The sequence below is a fragment of the Pan troglodytes genome, chromosome 7 (genome assembly GCF_028858775.2).
Source record: "Pan troglodytes isolate AG18354 chromosome 7, NHGRI_mPanTro3-v2.0_pri, whole genome shotgun sequence".
NCBI classification, from domain to species: Eukaryota; Metazoa; Chordata; class Mammalia; order Primates; family Hominidae; genus Pan; species Pan troglodytes.
The window spans coordinates 133588910-133615233 of record NC_072405.2 but is presented as its reverse complement, the minus strand read 5'-3'; the positions used below and the strand labels follow the sequence as shown (position 1 = coordinate 133615233).

At 38.1% G+C, this 26324-nt stretch overlaps 1 protein-coding gene and 2 non-coding genes across 7 annotated transcripts; 2 read left to right on the top strand and 1 right to left on the bottom strand.

Moving 5' to 3' along the window:
• Positions 1 to 26159, top strand: ZHX1 (zinc fingers and homeoboxes 1). Of its 5 annotated transcripts, none has more exons than XM_063816026.1 (5): positions 1 to 728; positions 4234 to 4326; positions 7477 to 7590; positions 18709 to 21558; positions 24578 to 26159. In XM_063816026.1, exon 4 carries the CDS (start codon positions 18934 to 18936, stop codon positions 21553 to 21555), a length of 2622 nt encoding a protein of 873 aa, XP_063672096.1. In that variant the 5' UTR covers positions 1 to 728; positions 4234 to 4326; positions 7477 to 7590; positions 18709 to 18933; the 3' UTR covers positions 21556 to 21558; positions 24578 to 26159.
• LOC112204306 (small nucleolar RNA U13) lies at positions 8119 to 8222 on the top strand. Its single transcript, XR_002937876.1, has one exon. It is a non-coding gene; the product is annotated as a small nucleolar RNA U13 (small nucleolar RNA).
• LOC112204245 (U6 spliceosomal RNA) lies at positions 11921 to 12027 on the bottom strand. Its single transcript, XR_002937822.1, has one exon. It is a non-coding gene; the product is annotated as a U6 spliceosomal RNA (small nuclear RNA).
• Positions 26160 to 26324: the final 165 nt, after the last annotated feature.

Here is a 26324-nt window from a genome sequence, read left to right as displayed (position 1 = left end):
AGTAGAAGCCAGCATGCTTACCTCTCACGATCCAGCAGTGACATTAGGAAGGCGGAGCGCAAGGAAGGCGGGGCTGCCTTCTGTGCTGACCCGAGAGAAGACCAGGCTTCAGTCGACAGCGGGCGGAGCGGTCGCAGGCAAAGGGCGGGGCCATTTCGAGCCCTGGGAAGGCGGGGCTTCTCCTGACAGGGGGCGGAGCTTCCGCAGTCTGGGGCGGGGCTTCTGTTGACAGGGGGGCGGGGCGCCTCCCTACCTCCCGCGGTACGCCAATCCCCGGACTAGGGGCCGGGGTCGGACCCCAGAGGAGTAGCAGGGTCTGGGCGTGGAGAGCTCGGCGCCGCACGGGGTGGGGGCGCGCGGAGGACGCGCGCGCGGGAGGGCCCCGCCTTGGCCGGCTCTCTCCCTTCCCCCTCCGCCCCCGGACGGCCGCTGGGGCGCGCGCCTCTCCTCGCACCCCCACCCTGAGTCCCCACACTCCGCGGGGCCACCGAGCTGCTGAGGCCCCTTTGCGGGCCCGCCGAGCGGTTCCGGGTTTAGGGTTCACAGGTCAGAGTTGACTCCCTGAAAAGTGCAGCCGGTTTGAAATGCAAGATGGCGGCGGCGTGGCGCTGAGAGGCGCGGCGGCCCCTGCAGGTAGTGGCGCGAGCCGGCTCCGCGACCAGCGGGCCCGGAGACTCTGGGCTGCGGGTGGGAACTGGAGCGCAGAGTCCGCGGCCGGCACGGGAAAGGCGAGTAGCGCGGGGCCTGGCGGGAGGAGGGCAGCCTCACAGCAGAGACCCCTGGGGCTGAGCCCGCTCGCGGCGGCGGGTGGCGGGGTGGACCCGGCGTGGGGCGTCCGAGGGGGAGGGACGGGGCCTGCCTCGCGGCTGGGTAGTCGCCGCAGAGGGACAGACAGACCCACAGCCTCCCTCGCTCTTTTTGGGTGTCTCCGCCACCGAAAGAGCTTGGGGGCGGGGGGCTCTCTGGAGGGCACATCTCAGCCCCCTGCCTTGGTGAGGACCCAGCAACTTAGGATTGTTGAGAGGAGTGAAGACTGCGTATTCCCAGCGGAGGGCGCCGCCGGAGGGAGCACCCCAGTAATGTTGGGAGTCCTAGAGGAGGTCAGGAGCGCTGTCCTCCGGGGGCGTGTGGCTGCCTCGTGGGGGACCCAGTCTCCCTGAGAGTAAGGAGAGATTCTCTTGCTGGAGCTGAGCGCACTGACTGAGGTTGGAGCCCCAGCAAACCCTTCAGGAGAAGTCTTTACCTCCAGTTCAAGGAAGGCTGTGCGCACCCGTTTCGGGGCCAGGCCATGTCCCAACTTTGGGAAAGACTGGGAGTTGAGTCCTTAAGAACCATATTACGATTGTGAGGAAGCCCTGGGATTTAGGGAGAAGTTAATTAAAGAGGATGGTAGGGGCGTGGGGGTGTGGGGGCTGACCGATGGGAATCCTCCAAGCCTTAGGGCCCACAGTGAACAATCTACTAATACCTCAAGGGGTATAAAAGGCTGGGAAGGAGAGGTGTGAGAGGAACAAGGTCTAAGGGCAGGAAAGAAGAGCCCTGGCAGATCCCCTTTCCTTATATATTTACACCAAAGTTGGAGGTAAAGGGACTTGGCAATTCTTTGTTTTAGTACCTTTCCTGTCCTTTCTCCTCCGTGGGTAACTGTAAGGAAAGAGCATAGCCCCTGAGAAGGAAAAGATTCCATTTGATATCCTTAGCTTAGGTTAGTGAAGGATCCAGCAGCTGGGAAGGCGTCAATGAGAGACAGCAGGAGGGGGAATTAGAACAGAGACTAGGGATGAGAAAAGAGGAATACAGGGAAGATATCGGACAGAGCAGGAATTCCACAGCCCTTTTCTGTCAACTCAGCCCAGCTATTAGAAAAAAAAAAATGCGAAGAGCTAATATTTGAGAGAAAAATGTAAAGGCTGAGACAGAAGTCGTGATGTGATTAGGTTGGGATTCCATGTAACTTAAGCAATTCTCTTGGAGGTTAATGTGATAGCACAAAAAGGAAAATCACAAAATTGGAAAATATACAGCGGTTCACGGTTAGGGAGGAAGAAGCAGTCTCCCCCCAGGAACAGTGAATATTTGGTTTGGGGTGTGTGTGTGTGTTGTGTGTATACATATATAAGAGCACTTTAGATTTGCTGGTGTTGGTCATTGTTTCTCAGTCTTTGTCTGAAAGCTTTAATTTGTGTTATATGGTGCTACATTAATTATCTTTGTTTCTGAAAAATTATTCTGAAAAAGTCATTTGTTTTTATGTCGGGAGCGAAGGTGAGCAGGAGTTGGTTTTAACAGGGAAATTGGCCCTAGTATACCCATCGATTATTTTAATTTCTAAAGTAGCAATTCTGACTCCTGATTTTAAGCAAAAGAAATGTGAGTGCTGCCAATGACAATAATGCGGTAACAGGACATAAAAGAAAAAGGGCTTTCATGAATATTTTTTTCCTTTTAGCTTTTCTCTCCTTTCCCAAAGCATGTTAAGGCTAAGCAGACTAATTTTATACAAAGTAAAATGTATAATCGTGGACCTTTTCGATATAAAATGATAGCATTTCAGTTATCAATGAATCTTTTTTGTTGAAGTACCTCTTCAGATGCCTTATTTAACAATCAGGATTAAAATGAGAAAGAGTAATACTTGGGTAACTGATGATAGTGATGATTCATAGAGATTTCTTGAACCATTCTTGTATTTTCGAAAGAGCTTTAACGTCTTCAATGGAAATGTTTTAAAGATACAGTTCAAGTAGAAACTAGTTTAGAACTTTACATTTGGAACATTTTATGCATGTGTGCTGTTCTTTGGTTTCCTCAATGTTCATGTAGCTCTGGTTTTATATTAAATTCTGAACAGATTAGGCTGGGTGAACCAGAGAGGCATTAATGCCAGATGGTTTGAAAATATGCTAAATCCGAAAACATAAATGTGCCTGTGCTAGTGAACACTCATTAGTAGATTTCTTTCCTTTATAGCTAAGCTTATTATTTCACTGGATTTGGGGGGTAGTTCATGCATGATGTAGCAATTATTTCACCTTTAATGATAATTGTAAGTTCTTTTTTTTTCAATAATTGGGGACAAAGTTTTACAGTTATTAGCGAAATTAATAGCATAGGAGAGGTGGTTCATTTTGAAGATTTTTCTCCCTTTTGTATTATTATATTTTATATTAAGATGGAAAGGTTATATTATGATGTATTATATTTCTTTCTTATGCTAATTAAGCATAAAATGTGATACTTGAGACTTAGTTTGCTGTAAATTATAACTTAATACTTAAATGAAAATGCTTTTAAAATTATTAAAATGATCACAAATGTAGCTGAGGAAATAACCCTTTTATTTGTGTTGCAGCATTGTGGATTTGGGCCCAAAGACTTTACTTAAATAAACAGTGTTGAAAGTTCAGCACCTAGTTTTTAATCTAATATCATAGTCAATGCAATTATTCAGAGAGATTTTTGGAATTATCTATTGTACTGTTTATGGTGCTAGCCAGTAATACACATTTTTAAAATCATTATAAATATTTATTTATGTTGTGATAAGCACATTTACTGTTAAGACTAAATTTTTTGAACTTAAAATCCTTTTAAATAATCCTATGTAGTTTCAAAAGTAAGTTATATTTCTGTTTTTAAAACTGATACTATCTTTAGAATAAGAGCCAATGTTTCTATACTATTATTGATAAATTTTATTGTATCCTTGTTGCTCTGATATATTTTTAGTCATCAATAACCAGATTTGCATGACTGAAGTTGCTGACTTAGATTATTAATCAGAATATACATTTGAGTTTACATTTTGGAGATCTGCATTTTATACAGGATATTCTTAAAGTAAATATTAATATGTAACTTTGTATGTAGTTGCCAGGTTTTGATCTTAAAAGATACTTAATCTTGGCATTTTATACAATCAGTTTCCAACTTAAGAGGTAAGACTGTATACCTTTGGTCTAAACAAATGTGATGATATACTTTGTAAAATAAGTATATATGAGCAGTTTAAGAATTATGTTTATTCAAGGGAGCCAGTTGAATACATTTTTTTTTTTTTTGAGACAGGGTCTCATTCTGTGGCCCAGGCTGGAGTGCAGTGGCATGATCATGGCTCACTGCACCCTCAAACTCCTGTGCTCAAGCGATCCTCTCTCCTCAGCCTCTTGAGTAGCTAGGACTACAGTCATGTGTCACCCACGCCCGGCTAATTTTTAATTTTTTTTTTTGTAGAGATAGGGTCTTGCTGTGTTGCCCTAGCTGGTCTCAAACTCCTGGCCTCAAGCAATCCTTCTGCCTTGGCCTCCCAACATGCTGGAATTACAGGTGTGAGCCACTGCACTCAGCCAAATAAATCATTTTTAATGCAAGATTTTAATTTTCAGTTCTTAGTTTTAGATTTTAAAAAATATTATTATCAGAATTTATCTTAACAAAATTAAAATATCGAAGTCATAGCCATATCATATATTATTGTAAATAAAATAACTCTTTCATTAAATTTTGGTGATTTCCTATTTCTCAAGATTTCTAACTTCCTTTTTCCCCTTCTTAAAAGTCTTTTCCTTTTTTGTTTTTTAGTGAGAAATGAAAGAAGATAGGAGGTTCTGATATTTCTAAGCACTAAACTAATAATTATATTTTTCTTCTAAGTTTATTCTCTTTTACCATCAAATATTCTTAAAAAGAAGTTTGTTAAAACTTTGCTAGACATGGGCTATACTTGGGAGTGGGGAAGATCATGAGAACAATTTCTCCTCGTTACTATGATAAAATTACTTATATCAGATGTTTGCTAGTTCTATGAAATACCCCTTAAATATGTCATACAGTAATGATTCATTTTGAAGCTAAGGTCAGAAAAAGTTTGTGGGGGAGAGGTTAAATTTGATTGATTAATATCTGCCTTTTGAAGCCAACTTGTTCCAGCATGATTTAATATGCTCAGAGGTATGAAATGGCAAATAAATTTTGTTGGTTGGTTGTTACTCAGATTCTTAAAGTATTTTATCACTTGTCAACAGTTAGCAAATTTTAAACAAAGATTTCTTTGCTAACATTCATTGTGTTCTGAGTACCAAGGAATATTCCAGAAACTTCACACGTGTTACCTATTCCAATCCTCACAACAACCCTATTAAGTAAATAGTATCCTATTAATATTACCAGTCCCATTTATAGATGATGGGGCTGAGGCACAGATAGGCTAAGCCATTTTTCTAAAGTCACACAGCTAGTAAGTGGCATGCTGTATTTGAACCCACTCTGTTCCAAATTCCAAGCTCTCAGTCTTTTTTTGTAATCCATCTACTACCAGAACAGCTTGTTCTGTTTTATTATATAATGTACATAGCTGAGATGAGCTCTTTAATTTTTGGAATTCACTCATACTAAATTAAGAAAAATACTTTGAATTAGATAGAAATGTTCTAAAGTAATCCCAGTATCAGGAATTTAAATAACATCAGGCAACTAGGATTTTCATTCAAAAGCACTGATGAGCTCATTTTTGCTCCTCTGGTATCCTGGTGCCTTTACATGTCTTGGCAGCTCTTCTCAAGAGACTCATTCGGTAAAATATCTTGCAATTACTGTGTGATTTTAAGAATGGATTGAAGTAGGTTACCAGTTTCCTAAAGTATTAATAATTCATTTTGGAAAATAATCTTCCCTCTTTGGCAGCTGTTTCCTATCTTCTCTTTTAGTCCACATCCTGTAGATTGATGGCTAACGAGTGGCGAAATGAGGAGATACCAGGAAATGAAATTGTAGAGTCCCAGGCTACAGAGATAATAAGATGCTCCACTGGGCCTACCAGGAAAATGCTCTTTTGCTTTTCGTGAAAATAGTGTACTTATTCAGCCTAAGTTTTAACTTAACCTAGAGGTATTTTACTAAAGGACTGGTGTATTTACATTGTTTCTTGATGTGAGAAGTTTCTTCATAAACTTGTATGTAATAGTAGCAGGAATCAAAAAATAAGGTTAATTGGGAAAATACTCTTCCTTAATATTTATTCATTATAGTTTACAGAGAATAGTGCTTAAAGAATACAACAAAAGGCCGGTTAGGGATCATGCCTGTAATCCCAGCACTTTGGGAGGCCAAGGCGGGCAGATCACTTGAGCTCAGGAGATAGAGACCATCCTGGCCAACATGGTGAAACCCTGTCTCTACTAAAAATACAAAAATTAGTTGGGTGTGGTGGTGTGTGCCTGTAATCCCAGCTACTTGGGAGGCTGAGGCAGGAGAATCGCTTGAACCAGGGAGTCGGAGATTGCAGTGATTCGAGATTGCGCCACTGCACTCCAGCCGGGCGACACAGTGAGACTCCATCTCAAAAAAAAAAAGAATACAACCAAAATTCTTTAACCCTTCAAAAGTGTTATTTATGACTGTTCTAGTAAGAGAAGCAATTGTAGCTTTATTAAACTTTTCTGATGGGTTTAACTGATCTAGATTATATACAACAACATATTTGGACAGTAATTGAATTTTCAGAGAATTATTTTCTGTTTATTTGATTGCATGATATTAATGCTTCACAGTGCACTGATTGTAAAGCCATTTGGTAGTAGCTTTCAGGCAAAAACGACATGGCTAAACACCAGTCATTTTGTTAGATAACCCCATGTTTGTAGATCAAGTACTACTAGTTTGTTTAACTTGTTTTGGCTTGTGTTGTCAGCATTAATAATCCTCTCCATTCTGATTAACATAATAAATTAGGATACAAATATCACTAGGTTTATGTACTAACACATAAGCATATACAACTACTCCCATTTCTTAGTTTAACTAAATTGTCTTCATAACCTTTGTATACTTATTTATTTATTTATTTATTTATTTATTTATTTAGAGTCAGAGTTTCGCTCTTGTTACCCAGACTGGGGTGCAATGGCGCAATCTCGGCTCACTGCAACCTCTGCCTCCCCGGTTCAAGCGATTCTCCTGCCTCAGCTTCCCGAGTAGCTGGGATTACAGGCATGCGCCACCACGCCCAGCTAATTTTGTATTTTTAGTAGAGACGGGGTTTCTCCTTGTTGGTCAGACTGGTCTCAAACTCCCAACCTCAGGTGATCCGCCGGCCTCGGCCTCCCAAAGTGCTGGGATTACAGGTGTGAGCCACCGCGCCCGGCCGGTATACTCATTTTAAAGAACTCCCAATTTCTGCATCTCAATTTTCACACTAGAGACGGCATATATTCACGTTTTGAAATTTTATTCAAAATGGTCTAATAGTTATTTAGTTGTTCTATATGATATAAATAGAGTTTTTTAATGTGTAGTTTTTGTGTTTCCTACCAATATTAGGATTGGTATTTAAATGGTTCTTTTAAAGTTTTGATGAGGGAATAAACTTTTTTTTTTCAAAATTACATTTATTTATTAAAAGCTAAGGCATTAAATTGTAAAAATTTCCTGACTAAGGCTAAATTATATCTAGAATAATAAAATACGACTTTTTTGTAGGAGAAGACAGACTGCTGCTTTGGACCTATTGGTAATGATGGCCTGAGCTAAACATCTAACTAGAAGGGATACCCTTCCATTTCAAAGAACAGAATGCTAAGGAAGCTGTGGCAAGTATGTGTTTCATTGTTTTGGTATGGTAAAACTCAGATACTGAATGTACTCACTTTAGATCCCATGATACTATATTTGTCTAAAGTTTTTAAAAGCTTTCCTTAAAAAGCAGCAGACATATGCTAAACACTTTTTTTTAAATATACTTTCAAATTTTAAGAGCTATAACTATAGGACTGCTTTAATTTGAAAGGAGACGGCATCATACTTCATAATAAATCTTGTATATTTATAATTGATTTTAAAATTAGTATTTGATGAAATCTGCTGTGTCAGGCACTATACCAAGTGCTGTGATAACAGAGGTAAACAAGACAAAATGTACCTTTGGTATGGGGAAATTGATCTAGAAATTTTGCTATGCTTTTGCCTATATCCAGAAAAATGCTTCAGGATGTACAAGAACAAATTCTGAAACTGTATTTTCAAAACGTAGGCTACTAATAATAGTTAATTATAAGAGTCAGGATATTAATTAAATACTCTTACTTATATTAACCATACCAAAACTTAAATATTTGAATATTGATCCTTTTGTAGTTCTTAAGTGTGATGATTGGGTTTTCATGCTTATGTGTGAAATGTGCCTTTCTCAAACCTTGTTATGACAGTGGCACATTACCTGTGTGACGTAAACAATATATATATATTTGAATGTATTTGTACATAATTGTTTTTATATTTTATCTGATTAATTAATTGGCTTTTATAAGAAGCATTTGTCCTATTGTTATTTTAGATGATTCCAGAAAATACTAGGAAAGATTTGATAAACATTAATGTGGTAGTTTTCATTTTTAAAAAATGGATAACAGAGTTCTTGTAAGTTGATATTACCAATACTGATTACTATTATCTTTCAAAGTATTTTGAAAAATCAAATCATTATATCCTCAGTGAAGTGGGTAACAGTTACCTTACCATTATAAATAGGGAAGATAATGACCAGATGAATGGTTTTTCAGTCTTCAAAGATAATCTCACTTGGAACTGAGAATAGCATTCTTGTGTTAGACTGGCTGTAAAAGACTTGACACACCTTCTTGAGAAAAGTAGGGAAAAATTGTTTTCGGTAGAAAATGACTTTTCAATCACATTCACAAACTCTTCACAAGATAAGAGATTTCATGATACTGCTAGTTTATATATCACTTTCAATGTATTTTACGTACTTACCTACCTACCTGCCAGCTGTGGGGAGAAAACTAGGATGTTAGTGTCCTAGGGAGAGACCTTTCAAAAAGACATTTCACTCCCGCAAATCTGTGGTCAGAGCTTGCCAGAAAAAAAATCTGTCCGATTTGGATTCTTCTTTTAATCTTTAGTGTCATTAAGGTCTGCTTTCTCAGATGGAAAAAAACAGATAGAGAGGATAGGGTTTCTTACCTTTCAGCCTTAATTAGCATTAGCAAAGGTATCCTCTGACATTTGATTATCTTTGACCACAATTTCTTAGATGCTTTCACTTTTATTATTTTTATTCCTGTTTGTATATTCACTTTAATACTTGATTTTCTATTGTCTTGAGACTATTTTTTACAGTTTTCTTGAGACTTATCTCTCAGGTCATGATTGTAGGTTACCAGCAATCTTTAAAAACATTTGCTGTGGATGTAAATTTGTGTTGTCAAATTCCTAATTTAATTTTTTAAGAACTTGATGTTTCTAAATGTTTTAACATTTTATTTTTATTTTTACATTTTAACTTTGAAAATACCTTAATTGTATAAAATCACCTTTATTTTTTTTAACACGGTGGATACCTTTTGTTTTAATGTGACCTAATTCTTTGTTCGTACTGTTTAGGCATTCCGTGATTTTTGTGGATTTGTAACTTTTAGTTTAATACAAACGTGTTAAAGTATTTTCAGCTGGCTAAACAGAACTCTTGACTCAGAGAGAAGTGAAACTAAATAGAATACAGAGTCCCAAACATTCTCGGTATATATACAAATGCAGATTCCAAGGGATTCTCAGTGTGTATATTTTTGCTACCTAAGAACAGTTTTATTTTTGATGCTACATCAAAATTAACATGATCCCTAAAAACTATAGTATCTTCTAAATGCTCTTTTTTTTTTTTTTTGAGACAGAGTTGTGCTCAGTTATCATCCAGGCTGGAGTGCAATGGCGCAATCTCGGCTTACTGCAACCTTCTTCTCCCAGGTTCAAGCAATTCTCCCGCCTCAACCTCCCGAGTAGCTGGAATTATAAGTGCACGCCACGACGCCGGGCTAATTTTTGTATTTTTAGTAGAGACAGGGTTTCACCATGTTGGCCAGGCTGGTCTCAAACTCCTGACCTCAGGTGATCCACCCGCCTCGGCCTCCCAAAGTGCTGGGATTACATGCGTGAGCCACCTCACTCAGCCCTAAATGCTCTTATTTGACTCAGAATTGTTGTAAAAAACAAAGTTTGTGGCCAGGCACAGTGGGTCATGCCTGTAATCCCAGCACTTTGGGAGGCCGAGGCGGGTGGATTATGATGTCAGGAGTTCAAGACCAGCCTGGACAAGATGGTGAAACCCCGTCTCCACTAAAAAAATACAAAAATTAGCCAGGCGTGATGGCGGGCGCCTGTAATCCCAACTACTTGGGAGGCTGAGGCAGAGAATTGCTTGAACCTGGGAGGCGGCGGTTGCAGTGAGCCGAGATTGTCCCAGTGCACTCCAGCCTGGGCAACAGAGTGAGACTCCGTCTCAAGAAAAAAAAGTTTGTTTTTATTCACGTAAAATCTTACCAAATAGCATGCTTTTGTGGCTAACCAGGCCAACATATTGTTATCTGTTAATCATTTAATTTGAAGTCCAAACAGCCAGAAAAACCAGAAGCTTGCAAATTCAGTGCAGTTGTGGCTCTGTTTAATTATAAAATATTTTAGACTTTTTTTTAGTAGTAGGTAAGCATAGAATTTGAAACAATCCACTAACTTCTTATAGTGTATTACATTGAGGACTTATTTTTAATCTTTTTTAAAATGTAGTAGAACACTATTAAAGTATAGTTTTCTCATAAAACAGAGAAGTAATGATTCTAAGTGCAAATTTGCATTTGCTGTCTTTATAATAACTATACCCTTTTCTCCTGAATTTCACTGCCAAAATCATTCTTTGAATGTTTTATCTCCCTTGTTTTACTCTTAATTCACAGATTTAAATATACTCAATTCATATATAAAACTGATGTATTACAATGACATTTTAGATGTTAGTAAATGTTTATTGAATGTTCATTGCTGTACTTTAGTAAATAGAATGTTTTAGATTCAAGGGTGTTTTAATATTCATGACTAAGGTAATTTTTATTAAGAATTTTACCATCGAAAGTAATCTATAGTAAATCAAGCACAATTGTTTTTATAGCTCTTCTATAAATGAGTGTTTAATGAAGTAAAATGTATGTAATAATACATAGTATAGTTATATTTAAAGATTTTTTTTTTTTGAGACGGAGTCTTCCTCTGTCGCCCAGGCTGGAGTGCAGTGGCGCGATCTCGGCTCACTGCAACCTCTGCCTCCTGGGTTCAAGTGATTCTCCTGCCTCAGTCTCCCAAGTAGCTGGGATTACAGGCACCCATCACCACACTCAGCTAATTTTTCTATTTTTTTAGTAGAGGCAGGGTTTTACCACGTTGACCAGGTTGGTCTCGAACTTCTGACCTCAATTGATCTGCCCACTTTGGCCTCCCAAAGTGCTGGAATTACAGATGTGAGCCACCATGCCTGGCCTAAAGACACTTTTTAGCAAACATTATTGGGGTCCTAATAAGTATTTTGTTGGGCCCTGGGAATATAGTGGATAGCTAAGTAGATACTCTTTCTGATCATAAAAGAAGAACTTGAATAAGAACTCTCAAACTTTTTAGACTGTGATAAAACACATTTTGCTTTCATTAAATGCTTTTCTGTAGAGAACTATTACTTGTAAAATTGTAAAAATTGTAATTGTTTTGATGAGTTCAGAATCATAAGTTGATTGATGGGTATCCTACCCTCAGGAGAAGATCCAGTATACAGATAGATCTACAGAAACTGGCTAGTCTAGATCTACACCCTGGAGATTGTGTTTGAGTGGTCTTGAGAGCTCTTAGAGCCAATCTGACTTCTCAGAGCTCCAAAAACTATACCTGAATGCTACATACTGAGGGATTCTTGCTTCCCTGGAAAATCCTTTTTTTTTTTTTTTTTTACTTTGATATTTCCTTCCTTCCTTCTTCCAAGCCTCCCTTCCCCTCCACTCCTCTCCCCTCCCCTTCCCACTTCTCTTCCTTCTCTTTCTTCCTTCCTTCCTACTTTCCTCTCTTCCTCCCTCCCTCCCTTTCTTTTCTTTCTTTCTTTTTTTTTTTTTTAACAAATTTGCATGTCATCCTTGCCCAAGGGCCATGCTAATCTTCTCCGCATGGTTCCAATTTTAGTATTTGTGCTGTGGAAGCCAGTACTGGAAAATCCTTTATGTAGCCATGTTTTTTGCCTTAATAATAGAAAAGAAACTTTGTTTCCAGCTTGACCGTAGAAAGATTGGTCATAAACTGGCCATAGAAATATTTTAGTCTATTTGCAATTTTAGGGTCTTGAAGCTGTTGTTTGTTGTACTTTATAATAAAGCAATGTGATAACAATATTAAAGAAAATTTGTAGGCTAGGCAGGATAGCTCATGCCTGTAATCCCAACACAGGGAGGCAGAGGTGGGAAGATTACTTGAGCCCAAGAGTTCAAGACCAGCCTGGGCAACGTAACGGGACTCTGTTCTCCCTAAAAAGGAAAAAAACAAAGCAAAAGAAAAAGAAAACTTGTGAATATCACACATAAAAATGTCACCCATAATCTCGTGAAATTTTCATTTTTTTACATGCTCTCATCTCATCTTTGTTCACATGCATACATATTTCCTCACAGTTATAATTAATATGCAAATTTTCTGAGTTTTAAAAAATTTAATAGTAAATGGGTAGTTTTTCCATATTCCTTAATTACTCTTAAGATTATCAATTTTAATGGCAGTATAGCAATTAAATTAATTTGATCAGTTTTCTAAAAACACTTCCCGTACTGAAAAGTTAACTGAAAGCAGTTTTGAAAAGTAATTACATTTACAGTGCTGGATGCATTGACAGCATACTTTTTTTTATTGGCCAACTTAATTTTAATTGTGTTTTAATTGCAGAGTCACCTAGCTACTGAGTTGTGCAACTGACCTCTAACCTCTTTTTATAGGTAAATAGTGCAAGCTTCCCCAAATTGATTTTGAGCCCTATTTTTAGTTGACCTTCAAATAGAGGATGTGATGCCTTCAGCTAATAGTGATTTCTATACAGCAATTTTCCTGTCCCAGTCCCATTGCACTTTAATGACAAAGGGAGATGAATAGGAACGACATCCTAGAAATTCTTATTCTGTATTTTTACTTTTACTTTTTCATCCAATTTTTGTGCATTTTCAGCTGATTAAGTTGCTAAAAAAAAGTGAGAGAATTTATAATATTAAAAAATGGTATTTTTTTCTGGAAAGAATTTTTCAGGGACTGAAAATAGCATCAATTAGGCACCTGCTTTGTATCAAAGTAAGTGAAGGAAGCATTTTTACTTCCTCTGATGTGGATACTACTGTTTCTTTTTCCCCCAGGGAAGCCTTCTCTGCTTCTTTTCTAGAAGCCTCCTGCAGTGTACTGATATCTTTCTTACTGCACTGATCATAGTTATTCTAAGTAATTGTTTACTGCTTGCTTTCCTTGCTTCACTGCTGGTACCTGAAAAACCAGAGACTGCCTGTCTTGGTCACCATTGCATCATTATTGCCTTTCACGTGGTTGACATTCAACAAATTTGTTGAATTGAAGAATCTTGGTTTTATACATGAGAAAATTGAGGTTGAATTGAATAGCTTTTCCAGGCACCTAACTACTAATTGACAAAGGTGACTGCAAAACCTGTGGCTTTACCCTATTCACAATGACTTTATGAATTAATTACTCTGAGCCTGGGATTCTTCTTCCATAAAAATGGGGCAGTTGTACTAAGATTAAGATCCTTGTTTCCTCCAAACTTATGACTTTATAATAATAATTCCGAGGATACCTTTGTTTGCCCTTTGGTCTATTTTTAGACTATACACATTATGCAGAATTGAGCTTTTGGACCAAATCTTGAAACTCTTTTGGGACTTCTCAGTCTCTTTTTAGAAATATGTTAAATAATACACTGACCTTACTTTTGTTAGCAAAATCATGGGGACCTGACAGTGGATTATAGCAAGCAAATAGTCTTTTTTTTGAGACAGAGTCTCTTTCTGTCACCCAGGCTGGAATGCAGTGGTGCGATCTTGGCTCACTGCATCCTCCACCTCCCGGATTCAAGTGATTCTCCTGCCTCAGCCTCCTGAGTAGCTGGGATTACAGGCGCCCACCACCATGCCCAGCTAATTTTTGTATTTTTAGTAGAGATGGGGTTTCACCATGTTGGCCAGGCTGGTCTCGAACTCCTGACCTCAAGTGATGCACCGCGCCCCCGCCAGCTTCCCAAAGTGCTGGGGTTACAGGCATGAGCCACTGCACCTGTCCTCTCTAGATGAGTTTTCAAATTTCATGGCTGAGCAATGGCTCAATGAGAGGAGGATTTTTGATGAAACTGATATATTGTCTTGAGATCTCTCTCTATATATATATGTGGGGTTTTTTTGTTTTTTGTTTTTTGTTTGAGATGGAGTGTTGCTCTGTTGCCCAGGCTGGAGTGCAGTGGTTTGATCTCGGCTCACTGCAACCTCCACCTCCCGAGTTCAAGTGATTCTCCTGCCTCAGCCTTCCGAGTAGCGGGATTACAGGTGCACGCCACCACTCCCGGCTAACTTTTATATTTTTAGTAGAGACGGGATTTCACCATGTTGGCCAGCCTGGTCTCAAACTCCCGACCTCAAGTGATCCATCCTTCTCAGCCTCCCAAAGTGCTAGGATTACAGGCGCATCCAGCCGATATGTTTAAGTTTTAAGCAAAAGGCTTTTAAACACATCTCAGAACCCCTGAAAGGTGGAAGTGGGGATTGTAAGATTCGTGGAATTTGGTCAGAGAGTAGTTTAGCCTCTGCCTCCTCCAACCAGATAGCTCCTCTTTTTTTCTTTTCTTTCTTTTTTTCTTTTTTTGAGACAGAGTCTCGCTCTGTCACCCAGGCTGGAGTGCAGTGGCTTGATCTTGGCTCGCTGCAACCTCCACCTCCCGAGTTCAAGTGATTATTTTGCCTCAGCCTTCCGAGTAGCTGGGATTACAGGCGCCCGCCACCACGCCTGTACGGCTAACTTTTGTATTTTTAGTAGAGACGGGGTTTCACTGTTGGCTAGGATGGTTGATCTCCTGACCTTGTGATCCACTGGCCTCGGCCTCCCAAAGTGCTGGGATTAAAGGCGTGAGCCACTGCGCCTGGCCGATGGCTTCTCTTTTATCTGTTTTGACCTGGGATTTCTCATAGCATTTTGTTTGATGAAAGGGCTCCCCTGCTTAAAACAAAAAGTTTGAAAACCACCATTTTGAGGAAAAAGTTTCAGAAAGAAACCCTCTTGCCTTCCAACTATTATTATACCCCAATTAAATATAGTCTCTCTCAGATTCCAGGAAAGTAACAGTCACAAAATAGGTTACTCCTCTGCCTTTCAACAATTCCCTTTACTGTTCAAAATATGAGTGCTGCTCATTTATTACTCTTCCACTTACTATTTTTTTTAGAAACAGTATCTTACCATGTTGCCCAGTCTTGAACTCGTAGACTCAAGGAATCTTCCTGCCTTAGCTTCCTGAATAGCTGGATTACAGATGTGTACCACCATGTCTGGACCATTTATTTGGAGCCATTTAAGGAATTCCCTGTTTCTAATGACAAAAAATGATCAAACATCTGTGTTGATACTTGAAAAAAAAAATGGCAACCCCTGTTTGATTAAAAGATAACATTGGCTTAGTTTATAACATTTGGTTAAGAAATAGTTGTAAATATCAGTGATTTCTTTATAATATCTTAGAAATCAAGAGTGTTTTAAAGAAAAAAAGAATGACATCTTTGAGAGTAGGGATCTGGATTATTAATACCACTATTATTTTTAAACTGATGCTCTTTATTTGGTAATATGGGAAATTAGGGAACAAAGGACATTTAGTCCAATTTTCCTTCTGCTACTTGGATGTGTAGTCTGTATTTGAATAATTCCAGTGAGGAGGATTTTACCATCCTTCAAAGTCAGGATATTCTCTCTTAGGACTGCTCTCTTTCCTAAAAATGTCTCTCCATTTACTGACTAGATGTATTGTCTCATAGGGACCTGGTTTTGCTTAATAATTTTTGAAGCAAACTCTCTTCTTCTCCATTCAGCTGGGATGCCAGTAAATTAAAAATAGCTCTAATTTGTGGTGGAGAATAAATGAAATCACTTACCCATTTTATTCATTTTCAGTTGGATTAGACTTCAGAAACACAAACTTTACTTAGCATAAAACTTTTTATTTTAAAAATTTTAGGTATAAAATTTATTTAAATATATTTTATGATCCTAATTCATTTTTTCTTGATTATTTAAAGTTATTATTGTGAATTTCAGATACTGTTCTCTATGGTGATGCCTCCTGCAGGTCCTGTTGAGTTTTGTAGGACTATTTTCCTCTTCATTCTAGTCAATTTAATAAACATTGAGTGATTACCTCCCTAAATTCAGGCTTCTTATATGCACTTGGGAATGCAACATTAATGAGATGTCAGCCAAAATAGCTCAGCTGGGAGAGTATTAGGTTGAAGATACAAAGTTCCTTGGCTCAATCCAGAGTTTTGGGGACTTTGTTTTATCTCAAAAAAGCTGTGTCTCAGTCTCTTTGTGTTCCTATAAAGGAATACCCAGAGCTAGGTAATTTAGAAAGATAAAAGGTTTCTTTGGTTCACAGTTTTGCAGACTGTACAAGAAGCATGGCTCCAGCATCTGCTTCTGGTGATGGCCTCAGGCAGCTTCCACTCATGACAGAAGATGATGGGGAATGCATGTGGGCAGAGATCACATGGCAAGAAAGGAAGCAAGAGAGACAGTGGGGAGGTGCCAGGCTCTTCCTAACAACCAGCTCCTGCAGGAACTGGTAGAGCGAGAACTCACTCATTACCACATGGACAGCACCAAACTGTTGATGAGGGATCTGACCCCATGACCCAGACACCTCCTATTAGGCTCTGCCTCCAAGATTGGGGATCGAATTTCAACATGAGATTTGGAGGGATCAAACATCCAAATTATAGCAAGCTGTTATTAAAAATGAGACACAATATCTAGAGTAAGGAGACCACAGATATGGATGGTGGTGCAGGGACAGAAATGTAACATTACTCTGCCATGTACAGTATGGTAAGTACTAGACTAGAAAATAAACGGGAGGAAATGGGACCAAATGAAAGGGAGAAGGTGATCTCTAGTAGGGGTCCCCAACCCCTGTGCCATGGACCAGTACCAATCCATGACCTGTTAGGAACTAGGCCGCACAGCAGAAGGTGAGAGGTAGGCAAGCAAGCATTACCGCCTGAACTCTGCCTTCTGTTAGATGAGCAGCAGCATTAGATTCTCATAGGAGCACAACCCTATTGTGACTGTGCATGCGAGGGCTCTAGGTTGCGCACTCCCTGTGAGAATCTAATGCCAGATCTGAGGTGGAAGAGTTTCATCCCAAAACCATCTCATCCCCTCGCACCGCGGTACGTGGAAAAATGGTCTTCCATGAGACCGGTCCCTGGTGCCAAAAAGGTTGAGGACTGCTGTCCTAGAGGGCACACAGATCAACACATCAAGTGTCCTAACCTAAGGAAGGGCCTGAGTAAGGGTCTGAAAGTGCATTGAATGTCTGTGGAATGGCAGCCATTTCTGGTATACCTAAAGCATAAGGAAACAGGAGGAAGGAAAGTGAGGTTAGACTAGGTTGTGAAAGGGATTATATGTCCTGCAAGGAGTTTGAACTTTATTCCTTCAACATTAGGAACCTGTGTCAGGAGACTGATGTGATTAGATCTGCTTTATAACTTTTGGTAGCATTGTGGCAAGTGCTAAGAATAATGTTTCTGGTAGGCCAGGCACGGTGGCTCATGCCTGTAATCTCAGCACTTTTGGAGGCCAAAGCGGACAGATCACCTGAGGTCAGGAGTTCGAGTCCAGCCTGGCCAACGTGGTGAAACCCCGTCTCTACTAAAACTACAAAAATTAGCCAGGCGTGGTGGCAAGCGCCTGTAATCCCAGCTACTCAGGAGGCTAAGGTAAGAGAATCATTTGAACCCAGGAGGTAGAGGTCACAGTGAGCCGAGATTGCGCCACTGCACTCCAGGCTGGGTGGCAGAGTGAGACTCTGTCTCAAAAAAAAAAAATAATAATAATAATGTTTCTGAAACTTTGATCATTCATCCTCCATCTTTGCTATTTTTGCCATACTTGAAGCATGCTTTTGGCTGATGAGATAGACCAGTAGGAAGAAGAGGACATAACTAATGAACTAATGGATTAAATTTCTTGTCTTTTTTTTTTTTTTGAGATGGAGTCTCACTCTGTTGCCCAGGCTGGAGTGTAGTGGCATGATCTTGGCTTACAGCAATCTCTGCCTCCTGGGTTCAAGCGATTCTCCTACCTCAGCCTCTGGAGAAGCTGGGACTACAGGCACCTGCCACCACACCTGGCTAATTTTTGTGTTTTTAGTAGAGACGGAGTTTCACCATGTTGGCCAGGCTGAATTTCTTACACACTTAATGGCCATAATATTTTAGTATCTGTGAATGCTTTTTATAGTGTTAAAGTTCCTCCCTTGTTAACATTGCCATTTCACATTAATAATAGTGTGCTTGCCAAAGCAGGCCCTTTCCCCCTTGTCTTCTAATATATAGCTGGCTAAAAAATTTAAATGAATAAGCTTGTGTCTGACCCAAGGTAAAGTACTTAACATTCAATGAGCTGGCCTGGAGAGATTTATTTTGATCTTTAGAGGACATTTTTTTCTGATTCTTATCTTATTCTAGATCTTTGTAACTGAGCTATCCAGCCACTTCATATAAGTGAACTATAACTATAATTTGTTTAAAAGATCATAGTTACTCATTTTAAAACATTTTTAAATTTATTTTAATGTAGGTGATTGGAGTTGTGCTTCAAAAATTTCAGAAATTCAGCAGTATTTTATCTGCCAACAATAAGCTCTTTACTTGATTGCACCATGAGAAAGCTGCTAATGAGACTTGTTGAGCACAAAAATGGACTTGAAGAACCAAAAGCCATTGTTTTCAAATGAAGAACACTGAACAGTTTTAAGCCTCGATGCTTTTTAATCACCACTGAGCTTTTCCTCATAACATCAGAATGGCAAGCAGGCGAAAATCAACAACACCTTGCATGGTCCTTGCCAGTGAACAAGATCCAGACCTTGAGTTGATATCAGATTTGGATGAAGGTCCTCCTGTGCTTACACCTGTAGAAAACACCAGAGCAGAGAGTATCTCAAGTGATGAAGAGGTTCATGAATCTGTGGATTCAGACAATCAGCAAAATAAAAAAGTTGAAGGTGGATATGAATGTAAATATTGTACTTTTCAAACTCCAGATCTAAATATGTTTACTTTTCATGTGGATTCGGAACATCCCAATGTAGTGCTAAATTCATCCTATGTTTGTGTCGAATGCAATTTTCTTACCAAAAGGTATGATGCACTTTCTGAGCATAATCTGAAATATCACCCAGGAGAAGAGAATTTTAAGTTGACTATGGTGAAACGTAATAACCAGACAATCTTTGAACAAACAATAAATGATCTGACTTTTGATGGTAGTTTTATTAAAGAGGAGAATGCAGAGCAAGCAGAATCTACAGAAGTTTCTTCTTCGGGAATATCTATCAGTAAAACTCCTATCATGAAAATGATGAAAAATAAAGTGGAAAATAAACGGATTGCAGTTCATCATAACTCAGTTGAGGACGTTCCTGAAGAGAAAGAGAATGAAATCAAACCAGATCGTGAAGAAATTGTAGAAAATCCAAGTTCTTCAGCTTCTGAATCTAATACAAGTACTTCCATTGTAAACAGAATACATCCAAGTACTGCCAGCACGGTAGTGACACCAGCAGCAGTTCTTCCTGGATTGGCACAGGTGATAACTGCTGTATCTGCTCAGCAGAATTCTAATTTGATTCCCAAAGTCTTAATCCCTGTTAATAGCATTCCCACCTACAATGCTGCATTGGATAACAATCCCCTTTTACTTAACACCTACAACAAGTTCCCTTACCCAACAATGTCAGAAATTACAGTTCTTTCTGCTCAAGCAAAATATACAGAGGAACAGATCAAGATATGGTTTTCAGCCCAACGTTTAAAACATGGTGTTAGTTGGACTCCCGAGGAAGTAGAGGAGGCAAGAAGGAAACAATTCAATGGAACAGTGCATACTGTACCTCAGACCATAACTGTTATTCCTACACACATTTCCACAGGGAGTAATGGTTTACCATCTATTTTACAGACATGCCAAATAGTTGGTCAGCCTGGTCTGGTCCTTACTCAAGTGGCTGGAACAAACACCTTGCCAGTTACAGCACCTATAGCCTTGACAGTGGCAGGCGTTCCAAGTCAAAATAATATACAGAAAAGTCAGGTACCTGCTGCTCAGCCTACTGCAGAAACAAAGCCAGCAACAGCAGCAGTTCCAACTTCTCAAAGTGTCAAACATGAAACTGCATTGGTAAACCCTGATTCATTTGGCATTCGGGCAAAAAAGACAAAAGAGCAACTGGCAGAATTAAAAGTTAGCTACCTTAAAAATCAGTTTCCCCATGATTCAGAAATTATCAGACTTATGAAAATAACAGGCCTGACGAAAGGAGAGATTAAAAAATGGTTTAGTGACACAAGGTACAACCAGAGAAATTCAAAGAGTAATCAGTGCTTACATCTCAACAATGATTCCTCTACCACCATTATTATAGACTCCAGTGATGAAACCACGGAATCCCCAACTGTTGGTACTGCACAGCCTAAGCAATCCTGGAATCCTTTTCCTGACTTTACTCCCCAAAAGTTTAAAGAGAAAACTGCAGAGCAGCTTCGTGTCCTTCAGGCAAGTTTTCTCAACAGCTCTGTACTTACAGATGAAGAATTAAATAGGTTAAGGGCACAAACCAAACTTACCAGAAGAGAAATCGATGCTTGGTTTACAGAGAAGAAGAAATCAAAAGCTTTAAAGGAAGAGAAAATGGAAATAGATGAAAGTAATGCAGGTAGTTCCAAAGAAGAAGCTGGAGAAACTTCTCCTGGAGATGAATCTGGTGCACCTAAGTCAGGGAGTACAGGCAAGATATGTAAAAAAACACCTGAGCAGCTGCACATGCTTAAGAGTGCATTTGTCCGGACACAGTGGCCATCACCAGAAGAGTATGACAAGTTGGCCAAAGAAAGCGGGCTTGCTAGAACAGACATAGTTAGTTGGTTTGGGGACACCCGTTATGCTTGGAAGAATGGAAACTTGAAATGGTACTACTACTATCAGAGCGCCAATTCAAGTAGTATGAATGGTCTGTCTTCCCTTAGGAAAAGAGGGAGAGGGAGACCCAAAGGACGGGGAAGAGGAAGACCGCGTGGGCGGCCTAGAGGAAGCAAAAGAATTAACAACTGGGACAGGGGACCATCACTCATAAAATTTAAAACTGGAACTGCAATACTTAAGGATTATTACCTGAAGCACAAGTTTCTTAATGAGCAAGACCTTGATGAACTTGTTAACAAATCACATATGGGCTATGAGCAGGTCAGAGAGTGGTTTGCAGAAAGACAGAGAAGATCAGAATTAGGTATAGAATTATTTGAGGAAAATGAGGAGGAAGATGAAGTTATTGATGACCAGGAAGAGGATGAAGAAGAAACAGATGATAGTGACACTTGGGAACCTCCACGACATGTGAAACGGAAGCTGTCTAAATCAGATGACTGAAATGTAAGTTAAGAAAATTTTTTATCTGCGTATATGTTCATCAACCACATACATTTTGAACAGTCACCTTGTTGTATCAGTCATCTTCATTTTTGATATTTTCTGAAGTAGTTTTTCTTTTCCCTAATAAGACTAGGTACCACTAGTATAGCTAAGAGATAAATGATTATCATGTGTAGTTTTATTATTATTATGTAGAGTTTAATGTCTTAATTATTATTTTTCATATGAATTGGGTTTTTTTTACTTTGTTTTGAAGGAAAGTTACCCAATCTCTATGAAGGGAGACTGGCAGGCGGGTTGAGGGGATTCACAAACAAATACTAAAGATAACTAAAATGTATTTTATTGCAATGCCCCCTTCACTAAAGCTTCATTTTTTGCCTATTTAAGGAAATAATTCAAAAATGAAAACTAAAAAGAAGGGGAAAAGTACACCAAAGGAAAGACTTACCACAGGGTTGAGGATTGTGCAGTTTTAGGAAACTAGGTGAAAATGGGTATCTTTTCTTCTTCATTGCATTGCTCCCAAAACTTTACTAGACTTTTAACTAGAGTTTAAAATGCTTTATGTATTTATGAAATTACTCAGTATCTTTTTAGTAATTTATAAAATTACTCAATATCTTTTTCTGTTAAAAGTCAAAGGTCTGTTTTAGGCCATATATAAATTCATGTTTGCTTAGGCGGCATCTGTCTTTGAAAACTGTGATATAAATTATTTCTGTTTTAGAGATCAAAAGGCAAATAACAGATTTGATATAAACCCAATTGCTTAAAATATCTTTTCATTCTTTGGTATAAAACAAACCTGCTACCAGCACTAACATTGTATTTGATTTAAAGTATATCTCTGTAGTCTTAAAAATGCAAATAAATATGGCTTAAATTTGAAAGGTTTTGGCATGTTCCTTAAATCTTAGTTCTTTTATAAATTGGATTAATTAAAGTTGAACTGTAGTTGCAAATCAGATACCTGCTTTGGAGTTAGGAATTGAATTCTTAATACTTCTGGAATTTAATAACATAGTTTTATTCTTTGCTATTCTTTGTTTTGGAGTGTTCCGGGGTAAAAGTACACTGTTTTGAAAACAATGCAGTTGTCATGAAATGTTTGTGTATGTCTGTCAGTAGTCCAAATAGCATCTTGCTATCAGAAATGACTGCAGTGTTCTCAAACAGTAAGGAAGGAAATGAGACGTAGACCCTCATTATTATTTTACACGTGAGCATGCTTGCTTATTTCCTTGGCTTTTTGCATCAGTATCCCATCCCCTACTTTTATGCTCTGTTATTCTGTGCAGTTTTTCCTTAATTCCCTTACATCTTCTCTCTGGTTTTATTTATTTTAACAATTATTTATAGAGAGCTTAATATGTACCAGGCACTATTCTTACTGCTTGGCAATCCTTTTTCAGGTTTTCTCCTTGTTAATATTTTTTAAGGGATAACAGATGAAACTAAAAATGTACCTGTTTTAATAAGCAGTATAAATATCATTCCAGGTTATAGGGTATAATGTAATCATTTTAGGTTATAAGAAGTTAAACAGTTTCATACAGCTTTATCCTGAAGTGCAGCCCTCCATTTCCTAATGTCAGAAATCTTCAGAGCAGGCTTTCTTCTGACCCAGATACATAAAATATTTTTAACAGGCATTTTTTTTATTGCTAAACACAAGAATGTGCACTCAGCCAAGATTAAATCAACAAATTTGTTGCTGCAGTGAATGTTGTTGTTGTAACCTCTGCAATGATTTTTTTGGGGAGTTGCAGTCTTCCAAAAATAATGTGAATTTTTCTGTACAGTTTAGTTTGACCTTTAATTTTGTATAGATAATTCTTATGTTATATATTAACACTGTAATGGATACTAATTCTGGTCAGAAAATTCATCCTAAAACTACAGTTTTCAAAAGACTGTATGATGTATGCTATACATGCCCTGTATTAGTCCATTTTCACACTGCTATAAAGAACTACCTGAGACTGGGTAATTTATGAAGAAAAGAGGTTTAGTTGACTCACAGTTCTGCCGGCTTAACAAGAAGCATGACTGGGAGGCCCCAAGAAACTTACAGTCATGGCAGAAGGCAAAGGGGAAGAAGGGGAAGCAAGCACATCTCACCATGACCGAACAGGAGAGAGAGCGAAAGGGGATGTTCCACACAACTTTCAAACAACCAGATCTCCTGAGAACTCACTCACTATCATGAGAACAGCCAGAGGGGAAGTCCACCCCCATGATTCAGTCACCTCCCACCAGGCTCCCTCCCCCGACACTCCCTGATTAAAAGTTATGTATGGGCTTATACAATTTCAAATGTAAAAACAGCCTATTTACATATGTTGAAACAATAAGATTTTGTGGTATCACTGTCCCTTAATAATTACAATTCAAGGTAAGATTTGGGTGGGGACACAGAGCCAAACCATATTATATACTTTTGTGATAGCATAGAAGCATGCCTTGCTTTTTAAATACACAAAAGTCTAAATTTCTGAAACATCAAGTTATCCTTGGCTGAGTAAAATAATTTTTCACTTGTAAGAGGATTCACCATAGCCTTCTCTAAATAGTTATTTCTTCATTTAAATATTGTTCAATTTACCAAAAAAGTTACCAAAACCTTCCCAAAATAGTTATTACAGGAAGTGAGGACATATATATCTTTTGCACCTTGTATAGAAATAGAAAAAAGTACAAGTCTTTAGATTTCATAGTCTGCTTATTACAGATACTGACAATGAAATATATACTCCCTGCTCATACAGTTTGAAATAAATTATTACATAAAGATGATAAATGTTTATAAGTATATCTAGCATATGAAGAACATATACATAGATGAGTTGCACACAAAGCCTAGTGTATTATGGAAGACATATGTGGCAGGTAATCTCAAGAGAATACAAAAGATGTATTTTCATGAATAATCGATACTTTTATTTCTAAAAGTAGTAAAAATTAAAATATGGTTTTCTTTAAATTTTCAGTTTTTTATGATGTTTTTCTTTTTTAGCTGCCTAAAACGTTGAAGGAGAATCAATTCTTCAACTCAAGATGTCTGATTTACTGTGAATTTGCCCAATCTTTGATGACATTGAAAACGTTTTGGGGCATACACACTCAAAAAGCAGGATCCAATACCCAAAAGAAATGGAACTTAATGTTGTGCCAAAGTTAAACTACTGCAGTTGGTGGAAGTTCTGCAATGTAAATAGAACACTAATTAAAAAACAACTTGTAAAAATGCAATTTAAATTTTAATACAGTACATTTTTATTCTAATATGATGGAGACATTCTGAATCTTAGACTTTCTGAGGGGGTTTAATGACCACTAGAGCTTGTCCTCATATTCAGTCCAGTTTAATACTGTATGTCTAGTAAGATGGGCTATATATTGCCTCTATTCTTTGAGATGTGATTAAGCTTAGAACTTTGACCAAAAATTTTACAGTAAAAATTGTTAGAAATGGGTAAAAAAAAAAAAAAAAAAACCCTGATTTATTACTATGTCTTATTTATCAGACCCTGCACTAAGATTAAAAGTTGTGCATGGGCTTATACAATTTCAAATGTAAAAACAGCCTATTTATATATGTTGAAACAATAAGATTTTATGGTTTCACTGGCCCTTAATAATTGGATCCTTCATTAAACACATCCATGAATACCACTGTTTCTACTGTTACTTGTTCCATTAGAAGCTGATTTGCTTTTTATTAAACTGCAGGAAATTAATTCTGAAGAAGGAAAAGAAACTGGCATGGTAATTTGGATAGGGTGAAGCTTTGAAATAAATACTGCACCAAAAATGTGAAAAAGAATCACGTAGTAAATGTATACTTAGTGTTTTCTTACAATCATGGAAATCAGAAATGTTTATACAGGTGTCAGATCAGAATTTTTAAGAGTTATCTTTCAGTGAAATTTTACTTTTATAACAGTTTCAGTGAATAGAGAAAAAATTCTGAACTGATCATAATGAGTTAAAAGTTAGCTTTTCACTTATGAATCATGGGAGTGTTAACTGTTAGCTCTTGCCGTATCAGGAGACTGAAAGTTCATACTAATTTACAAACTTTGTAAAGACTGGTGCTGTTCATTCATATTGGGAAAAACCCTTTCTTTTGTGACCATAGGACCATTTTTCAAAATGCGCTTTCTTCGTAGAAGAAATGTTCAGTTTAATTAGCTTTGGATTTTAACATGTTTTTCTGAATGACCAGATGTAGGCTTAGCCAGTTTATTTTCTCTAATTTAATGGATAATAAATATTAAGCTCTTGGTTAAATGTTTTTCAGCCATTGAAAATGTTATGAAAAAGCCTTGAATATGCATGCTGCTTTCATTTTTATAAACTTTTTATTTTTTAACTATAGCTTTATTAGTAATTCCAAAATGCTGCAATGTAGCTGATTTCCTCACTCAGACAGCTGGCTTTGTGGGTGGCTTTTTTCATACTACTGTTAACTTTTTTAAAAAAGAAGCAATGTAAAGACCGTAATGCACTAAGCTTTTTTTTTTCTTTTACACGTTTAAAAACTTCTTAAAGCACTCTGTAATATAATGATTAAATTGCTCCCTTTTATAAACATTGCTAATGTGGTCTGAGTTTTGTTTGACAATAATTTTAATGTTCTCAAAATTTGAAATGTCAAGTATTAGAAATGAAGCCTTTGAATATAGTTGTTTCCCTTGCAATATGTTAACTCTGTGTAGCTGTATATAACTATTAATAAATTTCCCTCATCTCTTTTATAG

Bases quoted from the DNA above. Each gene is read 5' to 3' on its own strand.
- ZHX1 (XM_063816026.1), top strand. From the start codon at position 18,934: ATGGCAAGCAGGCGAAAATCAACAACACCTTGCATGGTCCTTGCCAGT.